Source organism: Tripterygium wilfordii, chromosome 22, assembly GCF_013401445.1.
Source record: "Tripterygium wilfordii isolate XIE 37 chromosome 22, ASM1340144v1, whole genome shotgun sequence".
Lineage (NCBI taxonomy): Eukaryota > Viridiplantae > Streptophyta > Magnoliopsida > Celastrales > Celastraceae > Tripterygium > Tripterygium wilfordii.
In genome coordinates this window covers 12,028,376-12,050,853 of record NC_052253.1, presented here as the reverse complement: position 1 = coordinate 12,050,853, position 22,478 = coordinate 12,028,376, and the positions used below count along the sequence as shown (strand labels likewise).

At 37.9% G+C, this 22,478-nt stretch overlaps 3 protein-coding genes and 1 pseudogene across 5 annotated transcripts; 3 read left to right on the top strand and 1 right to left on the bottom strand.

The window, feature by feature from the left end:
- The first annotated feature begins 1,611 nt into the window (after positions 1-1,611).
- LOC119991718 (stomatal closure-related actin-binding protein 1-like) lies at positions 1,612-8,911 on the top strand. Of its 2 annotated transcripts, none has more exons than XM_038838135.1 (13): positions 1,612-1,897; positions 2,408-2,707; positions 3,059-3,187; positions 4,011-4,103; positions 4,569-4,709; positions 5,039-5,107; positions 5,441-5,524; positions 5,996-6,176; positions 6,762-6,878; positions 7,065-7,123; positions 7,866-8,000; positions 8,249-8,398; positions 8,488-8,911. In XM_038838135.1, exons 2-13 carry the CDS (start codon positions 2,426-2,428, stop codon positions 8,530-8,532), a joined length of 1,485 nt encoding a protein of 494 aa, XP_038694063.1. In that variant the 5' UTR covers positions 1,612-1,897; positions 2,408-2,425; the 3' UTR covers positions 8,533-8,911. The 2 variants fall into 2 exon arrangements, with proteins under 2 accessions (XP_038694063.1, XP_038694064.1); XM_038838136.1 differs by lacking the exon at positions 1,612-1,897 and adding an exon at positions 2,000-2,299.
- Positions 8,912-9,561: 650 nt separating this feature from the next.
- Positions 9,562-11,045, top strand: LOC119991556 (annotated as a pseudogene).
- Positions 11,046-11,436: 391 nt separating this feature from the next.
- LOC119990905 (G2/mitotic-specific cyclin S13-7-like) lies at positions 11,437-14,231 on the bottom strand. Its single transcript, XM_038837043.1, has 8 exons — positions 13,977-14,231; positions 13,245-13,345; positions 12,916-13,155; positions 12,704-12,829; positions 12,360-12,608; positions 12,115-12,276; positions 11,837-12,018; positions 11,437-11,733 (listed from the first exon to the last, which is right to left on the bottom strand). Exons 1-8 carry the CDS (start codon positions 14,080-14,082, stop codon positions 11,592-11,594), a joined length of 1,308 nt encoding a protein of 435 aa, XP_038692971.1. The 5' UTR covers positions 14,083-14,231; the 3' UTR covers positions 11,437-11,591.
- Positions 14,232-15,245: 1,014 nt separating this feature from the next.
- LOC119990552 (translation initiation factor eIF-2B subunit gamma-like) lies at positions 15,246-20,222 on the top strand. 2 transcript variants are annotated; one of them, XM_038836527.1, is made up of 14 exons: positions 15,246-15,615; positions 15,726-15,821; positions 16,080-16,157; positions 17,446-17,526; positions 17,604-17,817; positions 17,898-17,956; positions 18,323-18,372; positions 18,476-18,563; positions 18,652-18,912; positions 19,028-19,120; positions 19,315-19,419; positions 19,615-19,731; positions 19,830-19,925; positions 20,019-20,222. In XM_038836527.1, exons 1-13 carry the CDS (start codon positions 15,550-15,552, stop codon positions 19,899-19,901), a joined length of 1,380 nt encoding a protein of 459 aa, XP_038692455.1. In that variant the 5' UTR covers positions 15,246-15,549; the 3' UTR covers positions 19,902-19,925; positions 20,019-20,222. The 2 variants fall into 2 exon arrangements, with proteins under 2 accessions (XP_038692455.1, XP_038692454.1); XM_038836526.1 differs by having other exon boundaries at positions 15,247-15,615; positions 19,830-20,222.
- Positions 20,223-22,478: the final 2,256 nt, after the last annotated feature.

Below are 22,478 nucleotides of genomic sequence, written 5' to 3'. Positions count from 1 at the left end.
CGAACACCACACCATTCCAAAATAACTCTTTCTCAAGCATCTTTACCCGCCGATCATTAACTCCCTTTTCGCTTATCTATTCTCTTAATTGTTCTATTTTTTGAGCCGAAAGGGAAAAAAAAAATAGAAGTTGCGAGTTTGAAATCCAATTTATGAAAAATTTCGTTGCAATCAATATATTAATGATACGCAGTGCAATCAATTTAATTGAATTAATTAACCGTCAACAAACATACTCAACTTATACGAAAATGATAAAGACCCCAATAATTTAAGCATCAAAAAAACCTAGTGCAAACCCTGCAATAAAACACTCCATTGCAAAGCCCCAAAACCCCTGACTCTACTCATCAATTGACACGAAAGCCTACCAACTGTTTATTTTAAAAATAGAATACAAATATAAATAAAATAAAAATGATGCAGTAGAGTTAGAGTCCGTGGTCTTGACCTTATGGGCTTCAGGCCCAGGGGCTACATAATTCTTGATGTCTATAAGTCGTAGGCCGAAAACTTCCTTTGAGCCCGTGCTCTTGTGAGTCTTGACCTTATGTGGTTCAGGCCCATGGGCCATCTAGGCCGTAGGCCAATGGAACTGATACCAAAAATAGCGAACCAGATACTGATTATCAAACTGAATAAAAAGAGAAGAATCAATGGACATTTTGGGATTTGTTGCAACTTGCAATGAAACTCTTCGACGCTGAAATCGAAGCGTCGGGAAGGGAAGGGAATGGAAGAAAATCATAGGTATTTCTAAATCGTTTACACTTCATTGCCAAGTTCTTACGATCAAGACAAGATCATCACTTCAAAGAGTGAAAATTTCCCATCACGTAAAAATATCGTGATTTTTATAGGAATTACTTGAATGAGGTGGTGATCAAACTTCATTAACTATCATTTTTACGTTATTTTTATTCATAATTGATGCTTTAGACCTTTATTAAAAATTTTTGAAAACAACTTTTTATTTAATTTTGGTGAATATATGGTTTTTTGCAAATATATGTTTGATTTCCTAAAATTCGTAGAAAACTTTTATAAAAGGGTCAAATTTGGTGTTCTCAAGCGAGCTATTGAGTGGAGAAAATGATTTAATGTTCTAAATCCTGCATAAGGGAAGAAGTGAAATGTAGAATATAATAGTCAAAATCTCATGATCTAGTGAGTATATTTACGAACCAAAGTGTATAGTGGAACAAATATGTACAAATTTTAGGACAGTTCAAAAAAAGTCACCAAAATCAAATTGATTGGTCTTTAAAAAAATATATTTTACACATTTCTTTACAAAAAACCAAATTGAAAAAACCGATTGAAAAATCGAAAAAATCAACCACTTAGTTGATTAAACTTATGACAAAAAAAATTGACTGCGAATACTATTATGGACTAGTATAGGCTAGTCCAAAGCTATGGAGGGGCGGGCTGTTACAAATCGCAATGCGCACCAAAAAGGCCATGCTTGGATTTAGTCAACCAACGGAAGGGGTAGTCTTGTCATTACACTCATACCAAACCGGCGACTGCCGTTCAATATAATCCTACCGGCCGCCCTTATCTTATTTTCCAATTCTTTTGTCCGAAGAGAAGGACGTGTGGGGTCGCCGTCGATGGAGGTTTGAGTTTTGAAGCATGAAGCGTGACGACTACCAGACTATTGTAATCATGATAGAAAAATACAATTAATAAGTTACAGGGAGAGGCAGACACTTGAGTTCAGATAGAGAGAGAGTAAAAAACTAAAAAAAGCAGAGAGCCAAAAAGCATTCAAGGGCGGCTTTGGCTTTCCTTTCCTTTTTCAAACTACAATCAGAGTTTCCTCCGTCTGTGCTGATCCTGAGAATCTGCCGATCTTCTACGAAAGGAAGTCGCATTATTCGGTTTCATATTTGTAAGTAATCCTAGTTTCCTTCCCTTTTTTGTTGGTCTCTATCTTTTCCTTTTTTGCTCTCTGATTTCTGCTTTTGTTTTTCGGTCCCTTTGAGCTAGGGTTTAAGTATTGTGGTTTTGCTTTCTGTGACGGTATTGATCTTCTGTTTTATCTATTTTTTTTTTCCCCTTTCTGTTAATTGTCTTATCTCCTGTGATCACAGCTTTTGATTTTTATTTTCTCTTTCGATTTGCTTGTTTTGATACTGATGTTGATCGTAGTGGACTGTTTGGTTCCCGGAAATTCAGGTAGTAGAGGCAAAAAGAGCGAAAATAAGATTAGGAATTCTGTTTTTTTTTTTTCCCTCGTGTTGAAGTAATTAAACCAATTAAAGGTGAAGCTTTTGCTGGTGAATTCATTTTGGTTGGTAATCAGTGACCCACAGGTTTTCTTTTGGTTGAGACGTCCTTTTTTCACAATGATTTATGGTAGTTCGTTTAAATTAAGCATTATATGTTTGGTGACGAACAGGGTTTTTAGTTTGGAAGAATGACAAGGGTGGCCCGTGATTTTCGAGACACTATGCAAAGAGATGCTGTCCCAGCTGTATCAGCCGATGTGGCATTCGCTTCAAGTAGGTTTCCAAACTACAAAATTGGGGCAAACAATCAAATTGTCGATGCCAAGGATGACCCCAAAATACTGTCCATGAAGGAGGTTGTTGCACGTGAGACTGCACAGCTGCTAGATCAACAGAACCGTCTCTCAGTTCGCGATCTTGCCAGTAAATTTGAGAAGGGGTTGGCTGCTGCTGCTAAGTTATCTGAAGAGGTTACCTTCGAAACTTTTAGTTGTTCGTGTTTGGAAGTTTTTCCTTTCTGGTATTCCTACTTTTAGGCGAAACTGCTTAGGGTTTTGGTTTGTTTTAAGTTGAAATACTATGCTACAGAGATTTTAGCTTGCTCCATATTAGATTAAAAGGGATTAATGGAAAAATTATATGGAATTCTTGTAGTCTCTGGGTTTTAAAGAATTTGTTTCAACTAGCCAGTGATAAGATTAATCTTGTTAAGTTACTGCGTTTTTCTTCTTCTTCTACATTTTGCTCCAATTTCGTTTTAGAATTGCAGGTCTATGATTATTTGGAGAGAATTCATGATAGCTTTCTATTGGGTAATGCAGGCTAGACTCAGAGAGGCAGCTTCACTTGAGAAACATGTTCTTTTGAAGAAGCTCAGAGATGCCTTGGAATCTTTAAAAGGACGTGTTGCTGGCAGAAATAAAGATGATGTGGAGGAGGCAATTGCAATGGTTAGTCCGTTGTTTATTTTATCATTTTAACAATGCAAAAAATGTATAGTAGTAGCACTGTCTCAGTAAAGAATAAGCTCTAAAAATACAGCACAAATTCATTAGCAGAACAGTGAAATTACTTAATTTGTATTTTAAAGCAGAATTTCTTAGGAGGACCATGACAACTGACAAAGGCCTATAAAAAGAATTCTGGATTCTGTCAATCCATTTTCATCGCGCTAATAGTTTTCATTTGTGTTTTGAACTTAAAATTATTTTCTTTTTGTTTGTGATCATTTGTGAATCTTTTTCCTCCTTTTCCCTATTGACATTCAAATCCTTTAACAAAACCAGATGCCATCCTCTCCCCTCCCTGTCACTATCACAACCAGCATGACATCGTCAGTATCACCACCTTGACATCATCCCAGAATCCAGAGTCCTTTGTCATTATTTCTATGTTTTTGCTGTTTTCATTCACCATCTGTGTATCACTGCTACAACTGTGCATTGTGTAATTAGCAATACTTCTTGCTGTTGGATGAGAAACATTAACGATGATTATAAATGCCAGTGTAGGTTTTGCTTCTGAAGTAGTGGTGGTGCTGCTTTGTTCTTTTCTTTGCTTGTTTAAAATTGGGTAGATGAGTGAGTATGGGGTATAGGCACTTATCTACACACAGGTTGACTTTGTTTGACCATACAATCAAGTGTTTTCTATGTATTTGCCTCCTTGTAAATTTGTTTGCTCTTGTGATTATTCTTTTGATACCATTTATCCATATTCTTTCTGCTCAAGTGGATAACTAACCACTTCCAAATTATGTTACCTTTCTTCCAGGTTCAAGCTTTAGCGATTCAATTGACAGAGAGGGATGGGGAGTTGATCCAAGAGAAAGCTGAAGTGAAGAAAGTTGCAATTTTTCTTAAGCAGGTAATGCATAATAGAAATTGTGTGTTGTGTTGTTTAAAGATTGTTGCAGTTTCTATACTCTGATGTAACAGTGACAGCCATTTGTCGTTTAGTGCAAATGCCGTTGTCATGTCCATCCCATCCAAAGAATTTGATGAATGATCGCCTTTCTGTTTACATGGTCCTTGTGCGCTGTTAAATTAAATTTTAAGTTTGCAATTGGCAGATGTCATTATTGCGATGGAGGATTTCATGCATAAACTCCCTTCCAAAGCTTTCTGTTTTCCTGTTATTGTCATCTGGACTTTACAAGTCCTCTTCATCGTCTTTGTTATTATCATCTTTAGTTCGTAATTGATGTTTTATTCGGTCACTTTTTCCCCCGAGTTACTCGCATATCATTTTCATTTATGTTGTTTCAGAAAAATGTTTTTAGTTCTTGTACACGATAATTTATCTCTCTTATGTGCTTGTGTATGCTTGTAGGCTTCAGAAGATGCAAAGAAGCTTGTTGATGAGGAAAGAGCTTTTGCTCGTGCTGAGATTGAGAGTGCCAGGGCAGCAGTTCAAAGAGTTGAAGATGCCCTTCAGGAACATGAACAGATTTCTAGGGCTTCGGGGAAGCAGGTTTGTATTGTTTGTTCATGATTCTCTAGTTCCACCATATCGTTTTCTTGACCAGTATAACCTTCTTGTGGGACTTAAGAGCTAGCTAAATTATTAGTGCTAAATGCATCTGCTTTTATATGGAAATTGCACATATTTTGTTTGGTATGCTATCTTGCAATTCATTGAATGCTTACCGCTCAGCTAACAAATTTTTGAATCCTATGACATTATGGCTTGTCGCGACTAAAGTTATAATCATTATATATATATATATATATATATATATATATATATAGTGGTTACCTCTGATTTACTGCTTTTTGACAAAACTTTTATTGGAGCTTTAGGATGTTGAAGAATTAATGAAAGAGGTTCAAGAAGCAAGAAGGATCAAAATGCTGCATCAGCCTAGCAAGGTGCATAATTGTTAATGTTGCTTCCTATTGTACTGTACACAAAACTATCCTTTTCTTCGTGTATTCATCTTCACTACATTCTGCTTCTTATCCTTATGAACTTAGTCTGTACAATGCTTGTTGATTAACTGTAATGCCATGTGATGGCTGGTGGATTGTCGCTTTTAACTAGCAATGATAATGATGACTCATTTGACCTTTATTGAGAGACTAGAAATATTAATAGCGTCATTACTTATTACTAGAATCATCAGTAGCCCAGTGTTATAAAAAAACAACCAAAGAAAAAAGGAAATTATCTGTATCTCATTCCCCCATGAATATAAATTTTAGGTCATGGACATGGAGCACGAGCTTCGAGCATTGAGAGCCCAACTGGCAGAGAAATCTAAGCGTTCTCTTCAGCTTCAGAGAGAGGTATGCTTATTATTTGATGTTCTGCATTGTAGGCTTTGGTATTCATTCTCCTCTCAAGTTCTCTTGCCTTGGTTAATGCCCAAGTATGCCATGCTTAATGCTGCCGCAGTACCACAACAAGCAATCAAAACCCTTAACTTTTTTTCCAGCACCAATTAAAAATTTATCTGATGAAGTTAGACTCACTCAATCATGCCATCGTTTTGCACCGCACCAAAGTTTCTATTTAACATAATCTCTGTATGAGCGACTGCTTATAATTCCTCCAAGGAGAGGATTTGGCTGTCCTAAGTTTCAAGCTGATTACATGTTGTTGCAACTCTCAAAAGGCTGAACAGTCAACAATATGCATAAACAGAGCGGTGTGTTTGCTGCTTACAGATTTGCAATGAGTATCCTGAACTGGTATGGGAGCTTTGGCTTTATGGTTAAATACTAACGATATTTTACTTTCCCTTCTTACTCTTTCAGCTGTCAATGAGCAAGAGGGGTGTGGACAGCATGTCCCAGTCATATGAACTCGATGGTTCTGAAGTGTTAGGCTCGTGTTTTCGGATTAAACCGTCCTCTGGTAATACTACAGAACTTTCTAGATGTTCAATTCAATGGTACCGTATATCATCTGAAGGCGGCAAAAAGGAACTTATATCAGGTACTCTTGATTTATTTTTCTGCATTTATTGAATTTCAAAACACTGGTATACTCAATACTGATGCTTAATGGGCTGACTCCAGCTACAAAAGAATAGGTTGCTGCCTTATCATAGTTGTTTTACAATAATGCGTTCAGTTGTCAACTAAATAAGGGTTTTGTTGAATAAATATTCAATTTGTATGGAATCTTTCTTGACGAGATCTAGAAATCCTTTTGCCTTGGGTTGAGCAATGAAAATCCCAAGGTAATCTTCATTTTTTCCTGTAATTGTGCAGAAATTTTGAAAATTGGGACCGTTTGATATTCTGCAGAAGCAAAATGTAGAACTTGATATTTTGAGAAGTTGTTCTCTCCTTGATTCTAAAAATGTTATCAATGTTTTAATAAGGGGTGTGAAGAAAGTCACTTACGTGCCACTCGCTAGCTATCATTAAGAGCAAGCTTTATTATTTGGTAACAGTAGATTATTGTTTAGCAGGATAACGTATTCAACATATCTCAGCTTTATGCTTTCCAGTTGCTTGTCATGGGACATTCTAAGGACAAACATGTACATTTTCTAATTCTACTAATTTAGTGCAGGAGCTACGAAACCACTTTATGCTCCAGAGCCGTTTGATGTGGGGCGAATCCTGCAAGTTGAAATTATTTCTGATGGCCAACAAGTCACATTGACAACCTGTGGTCCCCTTGATCCGGGTACAGTTTCTATTTATCTTGTTCCATTTGGATTCATCATTCATTTGTTTTCAAGTTTTTCCCTCTTGTGCCTTTTCTATTCATCTAGTGAAAACTTGTTTTTATCTTTTTGCCACAAAAAATTGCATGCATAATTATTAAATTGTGATCACATGAAATAACAACTCATGCAATTATTTGAAGCAGCTGCTGGTTTGGGAAGCTATGTTGAGGCACTTGTGCGGAGACACGATGTGGAATTCAATGTAGGTTATCCTCCCTGTCAGATTATTTTCATGCATTGCTAACTGAATATGAGGCTCAATATGTTGGATTTTTCTAGTATTTAGAATAGTTTGTTGTTTTTGGATGCTAAGGAAACTTATTTAAACCAAGGTACCCAAGGGGGTGGCATTCATAGATACTTTGAAAATTAGAAGAAAAGGAGTTTCTATATTTTTTTAGTGCATTATCATGTCCATTAAAACACCTATTAAACAAAAAATTGTATTTAAATGCCGATCCTTAACAATTATATTGGTTGACTTTCCAATGGAAGACCATACTCATCTTTCTCAAGAAATGAAACAACATGCCATTTATAGAACTCTATCTAAAATGCCTTTCTGATCTGTTTGATATTCTACTGAAAGTCCGAAGTTGAAGCTCCATTTCTAACAAGCAAGCAACCACCCAAGAAATTCCCATATTGGTTGCCACCTTTTGCCAGGCTCCAGTTTTTTGTCTTTTTATTTGATATAATTCTCCTTACCTTGAATACCTCTCCACATTGAATTCAATTAGGTTATCCTGAACCAGTCATGTAATTTTTAATGCACCATGTATTGCAAAGTTATTTATTTGACGGGGAAATATCCCAAATGATCATTTGTTTAAAAATCATGGGTATTGTATTTCAATGGTTTGCATTGTTTTGTTCTGTCTTGCCTTCTGTATTCAACCAATTTGATTTCTGCAACACATCTTTTCTTCTTTGTTACGTTACAGGTAGTTGTTACTCAGATGAATGGTGCGGATCATCCATCAGAATCTATTCACAAGTTTCATGTGGGAAGAATGAGGATTAAGCTTTGTAAAGGAAAAACGACAATTGCCAAAGAGTACTATTCCTCTTCAATGCTGGTAAAGTCTCTTGTTCCATGGTGAAGTCAATTTGAGCATCTAAAACATTCCCCCCACCCCAACGAAAAAGATAGAGAGAGAATCCATACTGTTGTGTGTTGACTGCAGTCTCTAGTCTCTAATCCAATGGTCGTTTCATTTGCCCCCTCCTACCTCCCCTCCCTCTCAAGAGAGGAGTGTATTTAATTTGTTCCTCTTTCTCAATACTCTCGTGTGTACATCTTCTTACGCTGTTTCTCATGCTTTAGCTGTGCGGGGTAAGAGGTGGTGGAAATGCTGCGGCACAGGCGGTGTTCTGGCAGGCAAAGAATGGGCTTTCTTTTGTGTTAGCATTTGAAACAGAGAGAGAAAGGAATGCAGCCATTATGCTTGCCAGAAGATTTGCTTTCGACTGTAATGTAAGTGTATTTCTTACTGAGTATGTAGATAATTAGAAAAAAAAAAAAAGTTTTTGCTAAAATATTTCTTTCCAAATACCAATTGCCAGATCATGCTTGCCGGCCCAGATGACAGATCTCCTTTAGGAGCCTAGATTTTGATGGTATTTCTTTTGACCCATTGTAATTGTTTTCAAAATTTTTATTTTACCATGTATTATAAGTTGGTAATTCTAGGGTTGATACGAAATGATTGTGTTGTGAGCTTCCGCCATTCTTTTTCTTCTATCGGTTCTTCTCCAACCCAAAGGCATTGTTTTTCATTTGCCTTTCTGTTCGAGTGTGTAACCCGCTCTCACTTCCTAGAGGATTGTTTGCTGAGTTGATGAAATGTGATTGAAGGATTGGAATGATTCTGTGTAAGGATTATGTTTATAGGCATCAGGATGAGATTTGTGTAAGAAAATGTTGTTACTGTGATGGTATTTTTCCTATAGCATATATTTAAATGAAAAACAAGATATTCAACTATCATCCAAACAAGAATCAAGCATCCCATAGATGCTTAAAACAAGCTATGCAGACTTTGAAGTGCTGATGCTGTAGGTGTTTTGTCATGTAAGATCTTAGTCGTCTTTTTTATCAAAAAAAAGTTGATGGAGAAGATGAGATACAGAAAAAGAGTGGAATAGAAGGTAGAGAGGAAGAAGAATAATCAGATAGAGAAGAAGCAAATGAATTATATTCATTTCACGCATCTTAATTCCAAATACAAGTGGAGGGAGGGGTGAGGTTTGAATTTAAGATCTTTACGATATATTATATATATGAATGTCTTTTAAACTATTTGTGGTTATGGACAAACCATTATATTATATATTGCTTATTTGACTCTGTCAGAGAAGTACATGAACGGTCATGATGATGAGACCGTGTTTCAGGGGATAAGGGGGCTGGAATTAGTCCAGCTAATTCCACCAAATCACCACCATTCAATGCATGAATGCATTGGGTTTGACAACACAACATCTCACCATTCAATGGTGCAGATTTGGTGGAATTGGTGGAATAATTCCAGTCAATCTTTTTCTGTGTTTCAGAGATTCAAAATGAAATAAATAAAACGGTGCGTTTTGTCTATACTGGCTATATACAAAGCCGATGACTAATACCAAGGCCCATGTATGACTAAAGCCCAATCAAAGTATGTCAAGAAGAGCCCAAGATCGGAGGCCCGTTCTAGACCCATAAGGGGCACAGGACTGAAGAAAGCTCTGGAACCAAGCTAATCGCCATTGAAGCTCCAAAGAACCTTGCAAACGGTTCAGTTTATCATGTGTGTAAATTAAGGATTTGTTTATAACCATAATATTGAAGGAGAGGAGGAAGAATCATCTTCATTTCGATGGGATCACAGAAAATCTAAGCAGGTATTTGAAATTTTCATGTGTCTTTTTCAAATTTCGAACTTCCTACTCAGTATTTATGCTCTTACTATCCTCTTGTAGTTTATGTCATATTGGTGATCGTCCATCGATTCGTTTGTACTGGTGAAAAAAAGTGTGTTTAATGCACAAAAAGCGACTCCTTTAGGCGATTTAAGAATTCCTGTAAAAATGGAAGTTCGGTTCCCTTGTGCGTATAGATAACAGTTGCAAAAATTGAACCTGCTAGTGGTTGTGATTCGTGGTGTTATGGGTATTTGCTGCGCATAAGTTGTTGTATACTTGTATTGGGAACTTTGATTGGCATTGCAGGTAATAGTTGTTGTTATGGAGATGCTTTGGAGGTGTATTCAATGCAAGTTTATTTTGTAGTAAGAGGCGCACCAGGTGCTCGACAAAAGTCCTCAATGACCACTCAACACCCTGCATCTTTGGTTATGTTGTGTCTTTTTAAAGTTATTTTGTTACAAAATCTTCGATGAGCCAACTTTACTTTATCGTTAAGGTAGCATTGATGCCTCGGGCTTTTCTTGACAGATCTTTCTTTTGGAAAGGATCACAAAGAAGATCTCTGAGGCAGTGAAAACACTTGTTCAAATCTTAGAAGACAATATCCCGATTGACATTGCCAAGTACATAAACTATGTCTCGCAAGCTGGTGCCATTGCGACATTTTCAGGCATCACGCGAGACACTTTTGAAGGTATAACTGTTGTGGAGCTAAGGTATGAAGCATATATGTGCGATGTCTCAAATCCATAAGTTCATCAGCTAGGTCGTCTTGGATTCTTCACTCCATTGCAGTTACCCATTGATTGGAGCCAATTCCTGTCGGAGAAACAAGTGTCTTTGTTGCAGTCTCAGCAGTTCATCGCGCTGATGCTCTGGACGCTTGTAAGTTTTTGATCGACAAGTTAAAAGCATCTGTTCCAATATGGAAGAACGAGGTCTACGACACCGGAGAAGGATGGGATCTGTTGCAGAAGAAAGATTGAGCCTGAACACAGCAGAAACGGATGCTTCGGAGCGAAGGTGAAGGTGGGTGATGGAGCAGAGGGGATTAGCAGTGACAATGGAGGTATTAGACAAACGGATTAAGACTTAGGAGGGATATTTCTTGTGTGTGGATTTTTTTCTTTTATCGTTTTTAATTCAATAAAACAGAAATCCATGTAATGAAACTTCAGTTTGCACATGGAAAGCAAGTTCCTTTTTTTACCCTAGATGCATTTGACCATATTGGATGTTGGCAATTCTTGAAATGCAAACAGAGATATTTACCAACTGCCTTTAGCCATTACTTGGGGCATCAATGTTTTAGTTTTATTCAGTCTGAGAGAATGAAGATGGATATGCAAGCATAAAACCGCAATAAAGGAACATCACAAAGCTTAGTGATTCCCTTGTGTGTTTGATTGATCATATAGTAGGATATGATGGATAATCGTGTTGAATAAGTGAACATGTGGTCCAATCATAGAGTTGCAGTAGTACAATCTTGGCAATAGTTTCTTCACATATAATGTGGGGGTAAGATTTGTTATAGGGAGTTGTTTTTACCCATTTTTCCTCCCTAAATTCCATCACATTGCACAAATGAAAACTCCCCAAGAATTAACAAAAACATAAATCTCCTTAAAAGAAGCCGGTTCTAGAAAGATCATACAAAGAAACATGATCTATGATCTAACACTACAAATAAGACCCAGCAATATGTTCCCATGTGTCCCATCCATCTCTGTCCCTCAAAGACCTTATTTGTTCATTGATTACAAATTGGTTGATAGGCTTTTGGCAGGGCTAAACAGAGCCACAGCACCATGATCAAGGCTAGAGAATTTCCTATACACTGCCTTCAGCTTACTTTCTGCAGCTGCAAAGTGGAACTTAACCAAGAGCTTTGCACAATCCCTGTTACCAAAAGTATACCAAATTCATCAGTATCAGTTTACCTTAGCTGATAAACACCTGAAATATAAATGAGCAGCAGGGTCTAGGGGAAGGAGTTACTAACCTTAGCTGATCTTCATGGTAGCCAGTGTGGTGCTTCAGAGTTTCAGTCCAGAAAGGAGTCTTGCCGAGGGTACATCTAGCTGCGTAGACAGCTGAAGCAGCAATTATCGAGGGACGGTACTCAATTATGGTTGGATACTGCATCAGACCAAGCTCAGCAAGGAAAAACACCATATTCTCCATCTACAATACATTAGCAGGAAAAGTATTACTCTATCTTGATATCATTATCAGAAAATCAGACTGATTGATACCAAAAGACTAAACCAAATAACTCACCTCCTTGTCAGATGGAAGAGAGGCTTTGATAAATCGAATGAGGAACACATATGGTGTAGGAATAGTAAGATACCATTCCAACTTCCCCAAAATTGCTTTCTCCATGACCAGAACCTGTTCTCTGACATAGGCGTTGTCTGATATGCAAACAAAGTCATTGACCTGCACAAACTTCAGAAGTTAGACACAGAAGAAGAGCCAGTTTAAAGTGATGCATTTTGTTGAATATAAAAGGAAAACCTCACCTCTGGTGCCCAAATCTCTTCATATTTGCATGCTATAAGCATTGAACTGATCCCAACCAGCTGAAGCTCCCTCCTGGATACAGCCTTCAGAGAAAGGAACCGATCCACAAGATTTATGGTCAGATATAGGGTCTCTGGCATCAGTTCAAATTTGTGGTGAACTTCGATCAACCAGTCCACAAGTATAGATCTCATCTTAGCATTGATTTCTGGCTGAGAATCCATGTAGTCATGTACTCTGCCCTCATCCTGCATCAAAATTTTTATGATGGTATTATGTAAAGTAAGGGGGGGAAACACAAATTGCAAAGAAAGCAAGACAGAAGAAAGCCTGAAATTATTACTTCAGTAAGCTTGTAGAACTTGTAGATATCATCAATATATTCAACCACTGCTAACACATCATCAACGTCAGCTGCATCGATGTTTGCAACGGGATCCTTTGGCTTATTGGTAAGTTCACAAGCAGCCTGGGATACACAACACAAGTTTAATGATGCTCAATAAGAGACCAAAGCAAAAGAAGTAATTAATACTAAGAGGTCTCAAGTAAAACCTTGCTTCGAGCACTGAGGATTGAAGTGAAGGCCTTCTTGACTTCCTTGGTTGAATTTTCAGCTGCTGATATTCTTCTGCTAACAGGTTTAATTTTGTCTGTTTTATCAGAGCTTATCACAATCACAGTTTCAGGTTTGGGCTTCTCAGGCATTTTCCTTCTACCTGCTGCTGCCCCCTTCACCATAGCAGCACCTTTTCCCGCAGCAAGGGCAGCATCTACAACTTCTGAGATTGGCTTCTGCAAGTTCAATACGAGGTTTTTAATTACAGTTTCAAAAATGAGTCTCTATTGACAGAAATATAGATAAGGTTATCTTATAAGACTACCTTCCCTAAGGCAGCAGCATTATCAAACACTAGATTTCCAATGTCTTGAAGAACTCTTCTAGTCCTTGCATCTCCCAAGACATTCTTTTGCTTCACTTCTCCTGAAGAAAACATATAAAAATTGAATTGAATCTGAAAGCTTTTCATTGAGCTCCGAAGAAAATTATCAAAATTCAACAAAGATCTTAAAGAAATATGTCAAAAAGGCCCCCAGAAGCTAAATAAAATTACCTACCGGATGTCTTTCTGGGCTATTACATACAATAGAAAACGAGGAAAAGATGACAGAGCAGTAATAACATATAACTAGAACCTAAACTAAATCAAACAGCAATACCCTAGATGAATTACGAAAGAAACACAAGGCAAAACTATAATCGAACAAAAATTAGTTGCAGATGCTAAAGATGCGCCGGCAAAAAATGAATTTTTAAACCCAGGACGAACAGAAAACCATAAGCCCCTACAGAGAGAAAATCAGACAAGTACCTCTGGTTTAGGAAAATCAGACAAACAAACAACATAACTGTTTGATGGTTGAGAAACAAACAACCCGAGTTGGGTATACAATTTTTAACTTACGGAATAATTTTCATAAAAAATCAAACAGAACGGCACGCAAAACAACCAGATTTGGTCCATTCCTAGATTCAGTCGAAACCCTTAAAGAAAACAACTCTAAACCCAAAATCGTAAAACAACCCCAGAAAGAATCATAAAAGAAACAAGTACCTTTGGTTTGATTCTGATGAACAACAGCTCTGGAATCCATCTCTGGTTTGTTTTCTTTCTGGGTCTGGCCAAAGACTTCTCCTATGCCCGCTAACACTGACGACATAAACTCCTGAAGACGACTGCTACGCGTCTCTCCAACTTCAGCGTTTGTGGCCGCTACCTCTCTCTTTCGCTCCCTCTCTCCGTCTGTGACTTTCTCTCTCTATGAAACCCTCTGTACATCTCTCTGTAAATTCTCTCTCTGTTTGGCGATGTGAAATATAATGAAAGAGGGTTTCAATTACTTTTGAAGCAGCGCAATGCCCCAACGGTCAAATTCTTGAAGGAATCCTGTCCGTTGATTACAGGCGATCCAACCGCCAAACAGTCCTACATAAGTTTATTCAATTACTTTTATAGCCGTTATGAGTTATGGCTTATAAATTATAATACACGCGCTCTTAGCAAATCAGGTTGGGTGGAAAAGGACCGGCCCATTCTTAAGATTTTTCGTTTACAATTGGGTTGAGGCCCATTAGAGCTGTATGGGATTGAACCCATACTGGGCCCATTGATCTGTTTGTACTATTTTTTTACTCCCTTGAATTTTAATTACCATTTAAGCATGCTACTCGGTTTAGTACGGAGATATCTCCTTGGCTAGGCCACCCTATTTGAGTGCCCTTTGCTTGGTTCCTCATCTCGGTTGTGCCCTGGTTGATAGTTTGGTTTGGTGTAAACCTCTTGTCACTGTGGCAACTAGGCAAGTTGTGCCATTTGTCTCCATTCTAGTGCATGGTGATTTTGATATCGTCATAATTTGAATGGCGATAGCGAATACATATAATGGATCCCGTTAATTTTATCATAAACTCATGTAAATAATCTCAAATTTTTGGGACAAGACTCGAATGACGAGAACGATCATGATTATGAAGTACAATTATGAATCATGTCAATAGAGGAAAAAACACAAGTTTTTTTCCTTTTTTTTTTAAAGTAGTAACCTCAACATTTTATTTCATCAAAAGCATACCTTCAATCTAACGACACAAAAAAAAACATAATAATCTACAAATATCGTACCACATAAGAAAATTACAAATATCGGATTTCATCCGACTATGCTAGAGTAAAATAAACTACAGCGAAATATACCCAAACATATATCCAAGGAGACTAAACATTAAAAAAAAAATTACGCATAAGTTATTCTTTATTGTAAGCTCACCATTTTATTGTTTGGATCCGCCCAAAGCATATCTCCGATATAAATAATTGTTACTTGAACTGTATCACTCTTCTGAACATTAAGTAGGTTGCCGGGTAAAACATTTCAGGAGGACGTAAAGCTAGAATTGTTCATGAACCCTAAAGAAGCAGACTGTCGTTGGGGCCGGAACAACATCTGTGGGTAACTTGTAAACACTCCATCAGTTTCTTCAGGAAAAGGAGGTGAATTGAATATTGCGAACAATCCCGGATTACTGCACTCGTCACGATCTTCTGTTATAATTTATCTAATTCAATTCGAAGGCGCTTTTGAGTATTTGATTTGGTGACTCTTACTCCTCACTCTCTTTCCTCTCCGATGGATTTCCAAGTAGTCGTCCTCGCCGGTGGAACGTCGAAGAACCTCGTCCCTCTCGTCTCTAAGGTCTTAACCCCGTCTACTTTTGGTTCTCAGGAAAATTAAGTTCAATGATTGAAACAGACGGATTTCTGATTATTCGTTCTTGTGATCGTATCACAATCTTGTCAATGCAGGAGGTGCCCAAAGCTCTGCTTCCGGTGGCAAACCGTCCGGTTCTCTCTTATACTCTGGAGCAATTGGAGCTCAGTAATCTCAAGGATCTCATTGTGGTAGGCTCTCTGGCCCTATATACAGTACCCTAAGTTTCAATTTCCTTATTGCTCTGTTTGGTGGTTTTGAGTCAAATTGGTGTCCCAGAATGAATCAAACTAAACTCGTATTGAAGATTTAATGCCTGTTTTTGTTCCAGCAGTCGTTTTTTTATTATTGATTTCGTTCCTTTGTAAGTTGATGTTTACAGTTGTGGATTTAAATAATAAATATGAATTTGTCTGGATGTCTATTTTAGGGTTCTTTACGTGGTGTAGGTTGTTGAAGGGGAGGATGCAGCTCTGCCTGTTGGTGGCTGGATATCGGGGGCTTACATTGATCGTTTACATGTTGAGGTATTTGCAAATTTAGCCATATGATGTAGTAATGTAGTGCATATCTTGTGAATGAAAGTAGCTAAAATAAAACCAAAACACCAGCTGCCTTATAGAGAGTGGTTATCTTCAGCTGGTTTGCACGACGTACATCATCTTTGATAACTGCTTCATATTCAGCTGTCTAGAGTGGACCATTTGACAGGATGATTCAACTGAAATATCAATAACAACAATTTTTCTTAATGTTTTAGGAACCCATCTCCCAATAATTCAAAATTGGTGCACTCTCCAAAATGTGGGGATAGGAATGTCTACATATGTGCTTCCTAGACACCTCCTCTATTTTGGGAACCTCGTGCACTTAGTGTAATTTTATGGCTGTTCCCTTCATGATCAATAGTATTTCCCTTGTGATTAGATGAGTATATTGCATGACTGTCTTGAGATATTACCATGAAGGCTTGACTGGTGGTTGTTTCTTATGAAATCTGGGATTGCAGGGATTATTTTAGACCCGAACGAATAAATTCTGAAAAAATGAAAATTGTTATGGCATATGTTGAAAGTACAATAGAAAATCCCTGTACAGTTTTTCAATTTGGTTACAAGACATTCGTAATATGGTAAAGGTTTTGGTATCTTCTATATATATTCAAACCTGCAAGCTCCTCCTCTCCCCTCCCTTTTTTTTTCGTAGCAAATTTATGTTGTTGAAGTCCATCATAGTTTCTGCTTAAGCACATGCTTTGAAAGAATTTTATCCAAAGGGGTACCACCTGAGTAAAGTAGTACACGGAGAAGAAACTAAGTTAATAGTTTGAAAGAAGGTTCAATGTTCAAACTATGATAACTAGAGAACCAGAATTTAAAATATCAAACCTCTGGTCCATGATTTTCTCTAGCTTAAGCACATTGCTTAGCTTATAATTGAATTTGTCAATGATTCATATTGTATGCCAATGCTTGAACACTCTATACTTCTATCGCTGGCACTCCTCAAAAAGTTAGTGGGGGCCTGGGAAAGTGCTTTTGAAAACTTTTACCGATCTTTGTTTTCATAAATAAAATATTTCTGTTAGGCATTTCTGTTATTGTCCATGATGATTAAGTCCCTCGATTTTCTGAATATGCATTTGTTTAAGCTGGAATCCTCACCCTCATATTTACATTTTGTTATGCATAGAAGACGATGCTATGACTCTCATGCTAAGGGAATCGTGTAATGTAACTATTCATGTTAATCTTGTTTTTCTAATCTAGTTTTCCATCTGAATAATGGAGTTGACTGACTTCCACAACATCATAGGTTGCTGCAGTCCCTGAGGACATTGGAACAGCTGGTGCACTTAGGGCAATTGCACACCATTTGACTGCTAAGGACATTCTGGTCAGAATTTATGCCATTTACCTACTTTGATTATTGACAGTTGGTTGTTACAGCCATTGTTTCTATGTATTTTGCAGGTAGTGAGTGGCGATCTTGTTTCTGATGTTCCTCCTGGAGCAGTTGCAGCTGCTCATAGACGACATGATGCAGTGATGACTGCAATGCTTTGTTCTCCTCCTGTAGGTGGACCTTCAGAGTCGGGATCATCTGGTGGAAAAGAAAAAACCAAGAAGCGTCATAATGTCATAGGGCTGGACCCCACAAGCCAGTTTTTGTTACATATTGCAACAGGTCAGATGTTGGATCATGTGTTTTCTTTTTTATCTGGAAGTTTGTTTATCTATTCTATATGCATGTTGTATCCTGTGCAGGTGCTGAAGTTGAGAGAGATACCCGAATACAGAAGAGCATTCTCCGTGCCGTAGGGCAGGTATTTCTCCCATATTTTACTTTCTTATTACTTTACAGACTTCTTCTACAACTTACAGCGAGCTGGTGAATTTGATTGATGGCATGCTCCTTGCTGTTGCATGATGACTCCCATATCCCACCATTCAAACTTTTGTCTAGCTGTTATTAAAGCTCTTCTTACATTTTTGCCTATATTATTCTTTTATCTTTCATCTTGGGTAGTCAAGTTTTGAATTTGAATGTCTACTACTGACGCAAATAGATTTAAGGTTGTCAGGTTTGCCTTACTTGTTATTTTCTCATTTATTGTCTATTAATGACGCAAATAGATTTGAGGTTGTCAGTTTTGTCTGTCTTGTTCTTTTCTCATGTATTCTCCATACAGATGGAAATTCGTGCTGATCTAATGGATTGCCATATGTATGCATTTAAGAGGTTAGTCTATTTATTGCTAGATGTTTTCTTACTCGCTATAAGTCCAATTTTCCTCCATGCCAAGTTTGTTCCTTCCTTATTTTTTCCCTTGCATTTCTTACAGGTCTGTCCTGCAAGAAATTCTTGACAAGAAGGATAAATTTGAAAGCTTAAAACAGGACGTGCTTCCTTATCTCATCCGCAGTCAGCTGGTTAGTCCATATGAGGTCCTAGAGTTTTTTTGCTGGGGGTAGTTGGTATAAAATCTCTAAGTTGGTCCTTTTTTTTAATGTATTTTAGAAATCAGAGATATTGTTAAATGGTACATCACAAGCTGAAGAAAATGGGAACAAGACTGTTTTCCCCCAAAACAATCATGTAATGATGTCTCGAATCCTAGCTAATGCATCTACTCCAAGCTTCCATGAATTCTACGCAATGCATCCTGATGGTTCTTCTCCAGTTCGGAAAACTCACAAGTGTTGTGTTTATATTGCTGACAACAGCAAGTACTGTGCACGCTTAAATTCTATCCAATCGTTCAGTGATATTAATCGAGATGTGAGTGTAAAGTTAATGGACTATTGGCTTCTTTTTTTTTTTGGATTTCTTCCTTTCTTCTTATCTATTAACCCATGCTTGCTTGTTTTCACTTTTGATTATGGCATTATGCCAGGTTATAGGTGAGGCAAATCATCTTTCTGGGTACTCCTTCTCTGCTCATAACAACATCATCCATCCTTCAGCAGAGCTAGGATCAAAAACCACTGTGAGGACTCTACTTTTACAACGATATGGTTATGTAATTTATGATAGTAGTTTTGGATTACCAGTGTCTGTTGCTAGCTTAATACAAACATTGGAGTTCATTGTTATGATCAATATGAGGTTGAGGCCATTATTTTAAATCTTCTCTCTTAGGGTATTTAATTATGTGCTCACTTAGTGGTTTGCTGGCTGTAGGTAGGGCCACATTGCATGCTGGGAGAAGGTTCGCAAATGGGTGACAAATGCAGTGTGAAACGATCTGTTATTGGCCGTCACTGCCGGATAGGCTTCAATGTAAAGGTACGATGTTACCATGATGGCATTTCAACCATAATTGCCCAGATGAATCCAAACCTTTCACAAAACATATTAGTGCAACTATTTGTTTCACTTGAATTTCTGGCCTGCCCGTCTTTGCATGTTTATAAGTGTGAAATGTCTAAGCTTCAGAAATTCTGTGAAGTCTTTTAACATATCATTTTGATGCATTTCCAGATTGTTAATTCAGTTGTAATGAATCATGTTACAATCGGAGATGGATGTTCAATACAAGGTTCTGTAATTTGCAGCAATGTACAGCTTCAGGAGCGTGTTGTACTGAGAGATTGTCAGGTAAACAGTCTCTCTCTCTTCGCTCTCTTTGGTACAATTACATGTGCGTGTACATATTACTGTTAATATATCATCATTCTGTTCTCGCTTCATTACAGATTGGAGCAAATTATGTAGTTGCTGCAGGCAGCGAGTACAAGGGGGAGCCCTTCGCTAGAAAAGAGAGATGACTGCGAGGAATTTTTAGCAAGCTGGTAAGAACGATAATTTTCATAAGTTGTCTGAATCTTTGCAGGAATTACATTGTAGGCTAGAGCAAATTTTTTTGGGTCAAATTCTGGATGCAGGGAAGAGTGATTTACTTGGCTAGAAAGGGCAGTGAGAAAGAATCCTCCTCTCCGTTTCTATGAATTGGTGGATTTTTTTTAATTTTTTTTTTTGGATTTCAGTCTGCCCAGTTTGTTGTCTATCCTTAGTGAGTACTGAAAGTTGTCATCAATTTTGTTGGCATAATCAAAATGCTAGTCTAGTGGTAGATGGGTAGGAATTCATTTGAACTATATAATATATATATATATATATATATATATATATATATATATATATATATCACTACTACAATTGCAGCTCATTGAAGGACCCAATGCTCCTCTTTTAGAACCCGCAGAGTTCAAAAGAGACAAATTGTAATGGGTTTATTTCAACAAAGAGCATGTATAATGCATGGAAAGATCCTCCTTTCTTAGCAAAGCCGATGGTTTTTTTGCCATATTTGTTTTCTTCTCGGCAAAATCAAAGACAATTAAACCTCTCTTAAAACCATCAATAGTCATCAACTCACCCGATGTAACTGGTTTTTGCTTCAATGCTTCTTCATGCGAGTCTATGATCGGTAGACGGTAGTCCAAAGCTTCCAAACATGATTTTCAGTTCGGCCCGGGGGAGTATTAGTAGGTGGAGGAAGGAGTCTCTGATAGGGCTGTACATCGGGTCAGAAAACCCGATCCGACCCGGTGACCCGGTCCGACCCGGATGTTATCGGGCTAACCCGATAACCTTTTTATCGGGCCGGGCTAAACCCGACCCGGACCTCTGTTAACAGGTCCGGGTTTCGGGTCTGAATTTCATTGGTTATCGGGTTATCGGGTGACCCGATAACCCGATATCCAATTATAACAAAAAAAAATTATAATTATTTAATTTCTATTTATCACTTGACACCTGAGCTTCTATGTCATTTTATATCCTTTTTTCTATCATTTTCTTTGTAGTTATTCAATGTGGGATATTGAAAAACCCACCTCAAAATCTTTCTTACATGTGGCACAAGCACACAGATAAGGTTATTGACAGGAAACTTCCCAGTAAGGTTATCATTGGAGATGGTAAGGTTCACAAGCTTGTCCAGCAGCTCTATCTCAAGCAGAACTGTACCAAACAAGAGATGAGAAAACACATGGAGAGCGACGACACGTGAATCTTGGTCACACGTGACTCCGGAAAAACTGCAGTGTGCAATGGAACCTTACTATCTTCGCCGGTTCACTGCCGTTGGAGATAACGAAACTGAAGAACCTTACCATCTCCACCTCATTTTGTACTTTGTATGTGAGAGGGAGTTGTGCGTATGGAGACCCACAAGTGATACAAGTTCCCACATCGAATAAACACAAGCAAAGTACATTGAAATTAGTTTTAAAAGGCATAGAAACCCATGAGTCATACTAGTTTTTTATATTAAAAAAAATTTTATCCGGGCTATCGGGTGAAACCCGGTCCGAACCCGGTAGCCCGATAACCCGATAGCCCGAAACCCGATAACCCGAATATTTTTAACAGGGTTATCGGGCGGGTCATTCTTATCTTAAAAATTATCGGGTCGGGTCAAACCCGGTCCGATAACCCGGGACCCGGCCCGATGTTCAGCCCTAGTCTCTGAATTGGCTCGGAGTGTCGCTCAATTAAAGGCTTGGAGCCCATTTGGGGGGCCTCGACCTCGCCTATTAGTATTAATGGGCCTGGCGCCCTTGTTAAGGTGGGCCCATAAGAAATTGAGCCAACGTACAATAGGGCCCATCTATATTGGGTTGCACTTGGAACCAAAAGGATCGAGCTGATACCTTGACAGCAATCACTGCACTCATCACCGACTCTAATCACCGACTGTAACGCGGGTGGCGGGGACCTGCTGTATTTTTATTACAGCAGGTCCCGCTGTAATATGATTTTAAGTCAGTAAAAAATTTTATTTTTATTTTTAAAAATAATAAATGTATAGTATTATTCCTAACGAATCCAATGATAAATTTTGTGTTCGAAACAAAAATCATATTAAACATGAAAAATACATGACAATTTTAGACCGTCGGATATAAACACAAGACATTCGATGTTTCGATCGCGATGAATTTGATTTTTGTTTCGAACAAAAAATATGTCGTTGGATTCGTTAGACCGAATACTACACATTTATGATTTTTAAAAATTAAATAAAAAAAATTTTGTGCTCCAAAAGAGCTACAGTGGGGTCTGCTGTAATTTTTACTACAGCAGACCCCTGGCACCCCTGTAACGCACGCAGTTACCGGTGACCTTGTCTTTGTAAAGAGTAAAGACATCCTTCATTGAAATGAAGATAGTTGCAATTACTATACTCTGCAACTATCATCTTCAGGTAGTGGAAGGACATCATGTTTTCCCCCACAATTCTGCTGTGCTGCGTTGAAGGTCAGAACTATGTAATACTGACTAGGGATGCATGGTCAGAACCATGATAACTATAATAATACCAACAATGATGATGATCA

Excerpts from the sequence above, each read along its gene's own strand:
- LOC119991718 (XM_038838135.1), top strand. The coding sequence starts at position 2,426 with ATGACAAGGGTGGCCCGTGATTTTCGAGACACTATGCAAAGAGATGCT. Across the intron at positions 6,879-7,064 it reads CTGTGGTCCCCTTGATCCGG|CTGCTGGTTTGGGAAGCTAT; the intron begins GTACAGTTTCTA and ends TATTTGAAGCAG. Across the intron at positions 7,124-7,865 it reads GACACGATGTGGAATTCAAT|GTAGTTGTTACTCAGATGAA; the intron begins GTAGGTTATCCT and ends GTTACGTTACAG.
- LOC119990905 (XM_038837043.1), bottom strand. The coding sequence starts at position 14,082 with ATGTCGTCAGTGTTAGCGGGCATAGGAGAAGTCTTTGGCCAGACCCAG. Across the intron at positions 13,346-13,976 it reads TCATCAGAATCAAACCAAAG|GAGAAGTGAAGCAAAAGAAT; the intron begins GTACTTGTTTCT and ends TGTTTTCTTCAG. Across the intron at positions 12,277-12,359 it reads AAGAGATTTGGGCACCAGAG|GTCAATGACTTTGTTTGCAT; the intron begins GTGAGGTTTTCC and ends AAGTTTGTGCAG.
- LOC119990552 (XM_038836527.1), top strand. The coding sequence starts at position 15,550 with ATGGATTTCCAAGTAGTCGTCCTCGCCGGTGGAACGTCGAAGAACCTC. Across the intron at positions 15,616-15,725 it reads TCGTCCCTCTCGTCTCTAAG|GAGGTGCCCAAAGCTCTGCT; the intron begins GTCTTAACCCCG and ends TTGTCAATGCAG. Across the intron at positions 17,957-18,322 it reads TTCTCCGTGCCGTAGGGCAG|ATGGAAATTCGTGCTGATCT; the intron begins GTATTTCTCCCA and ends TTCTCCATACAG.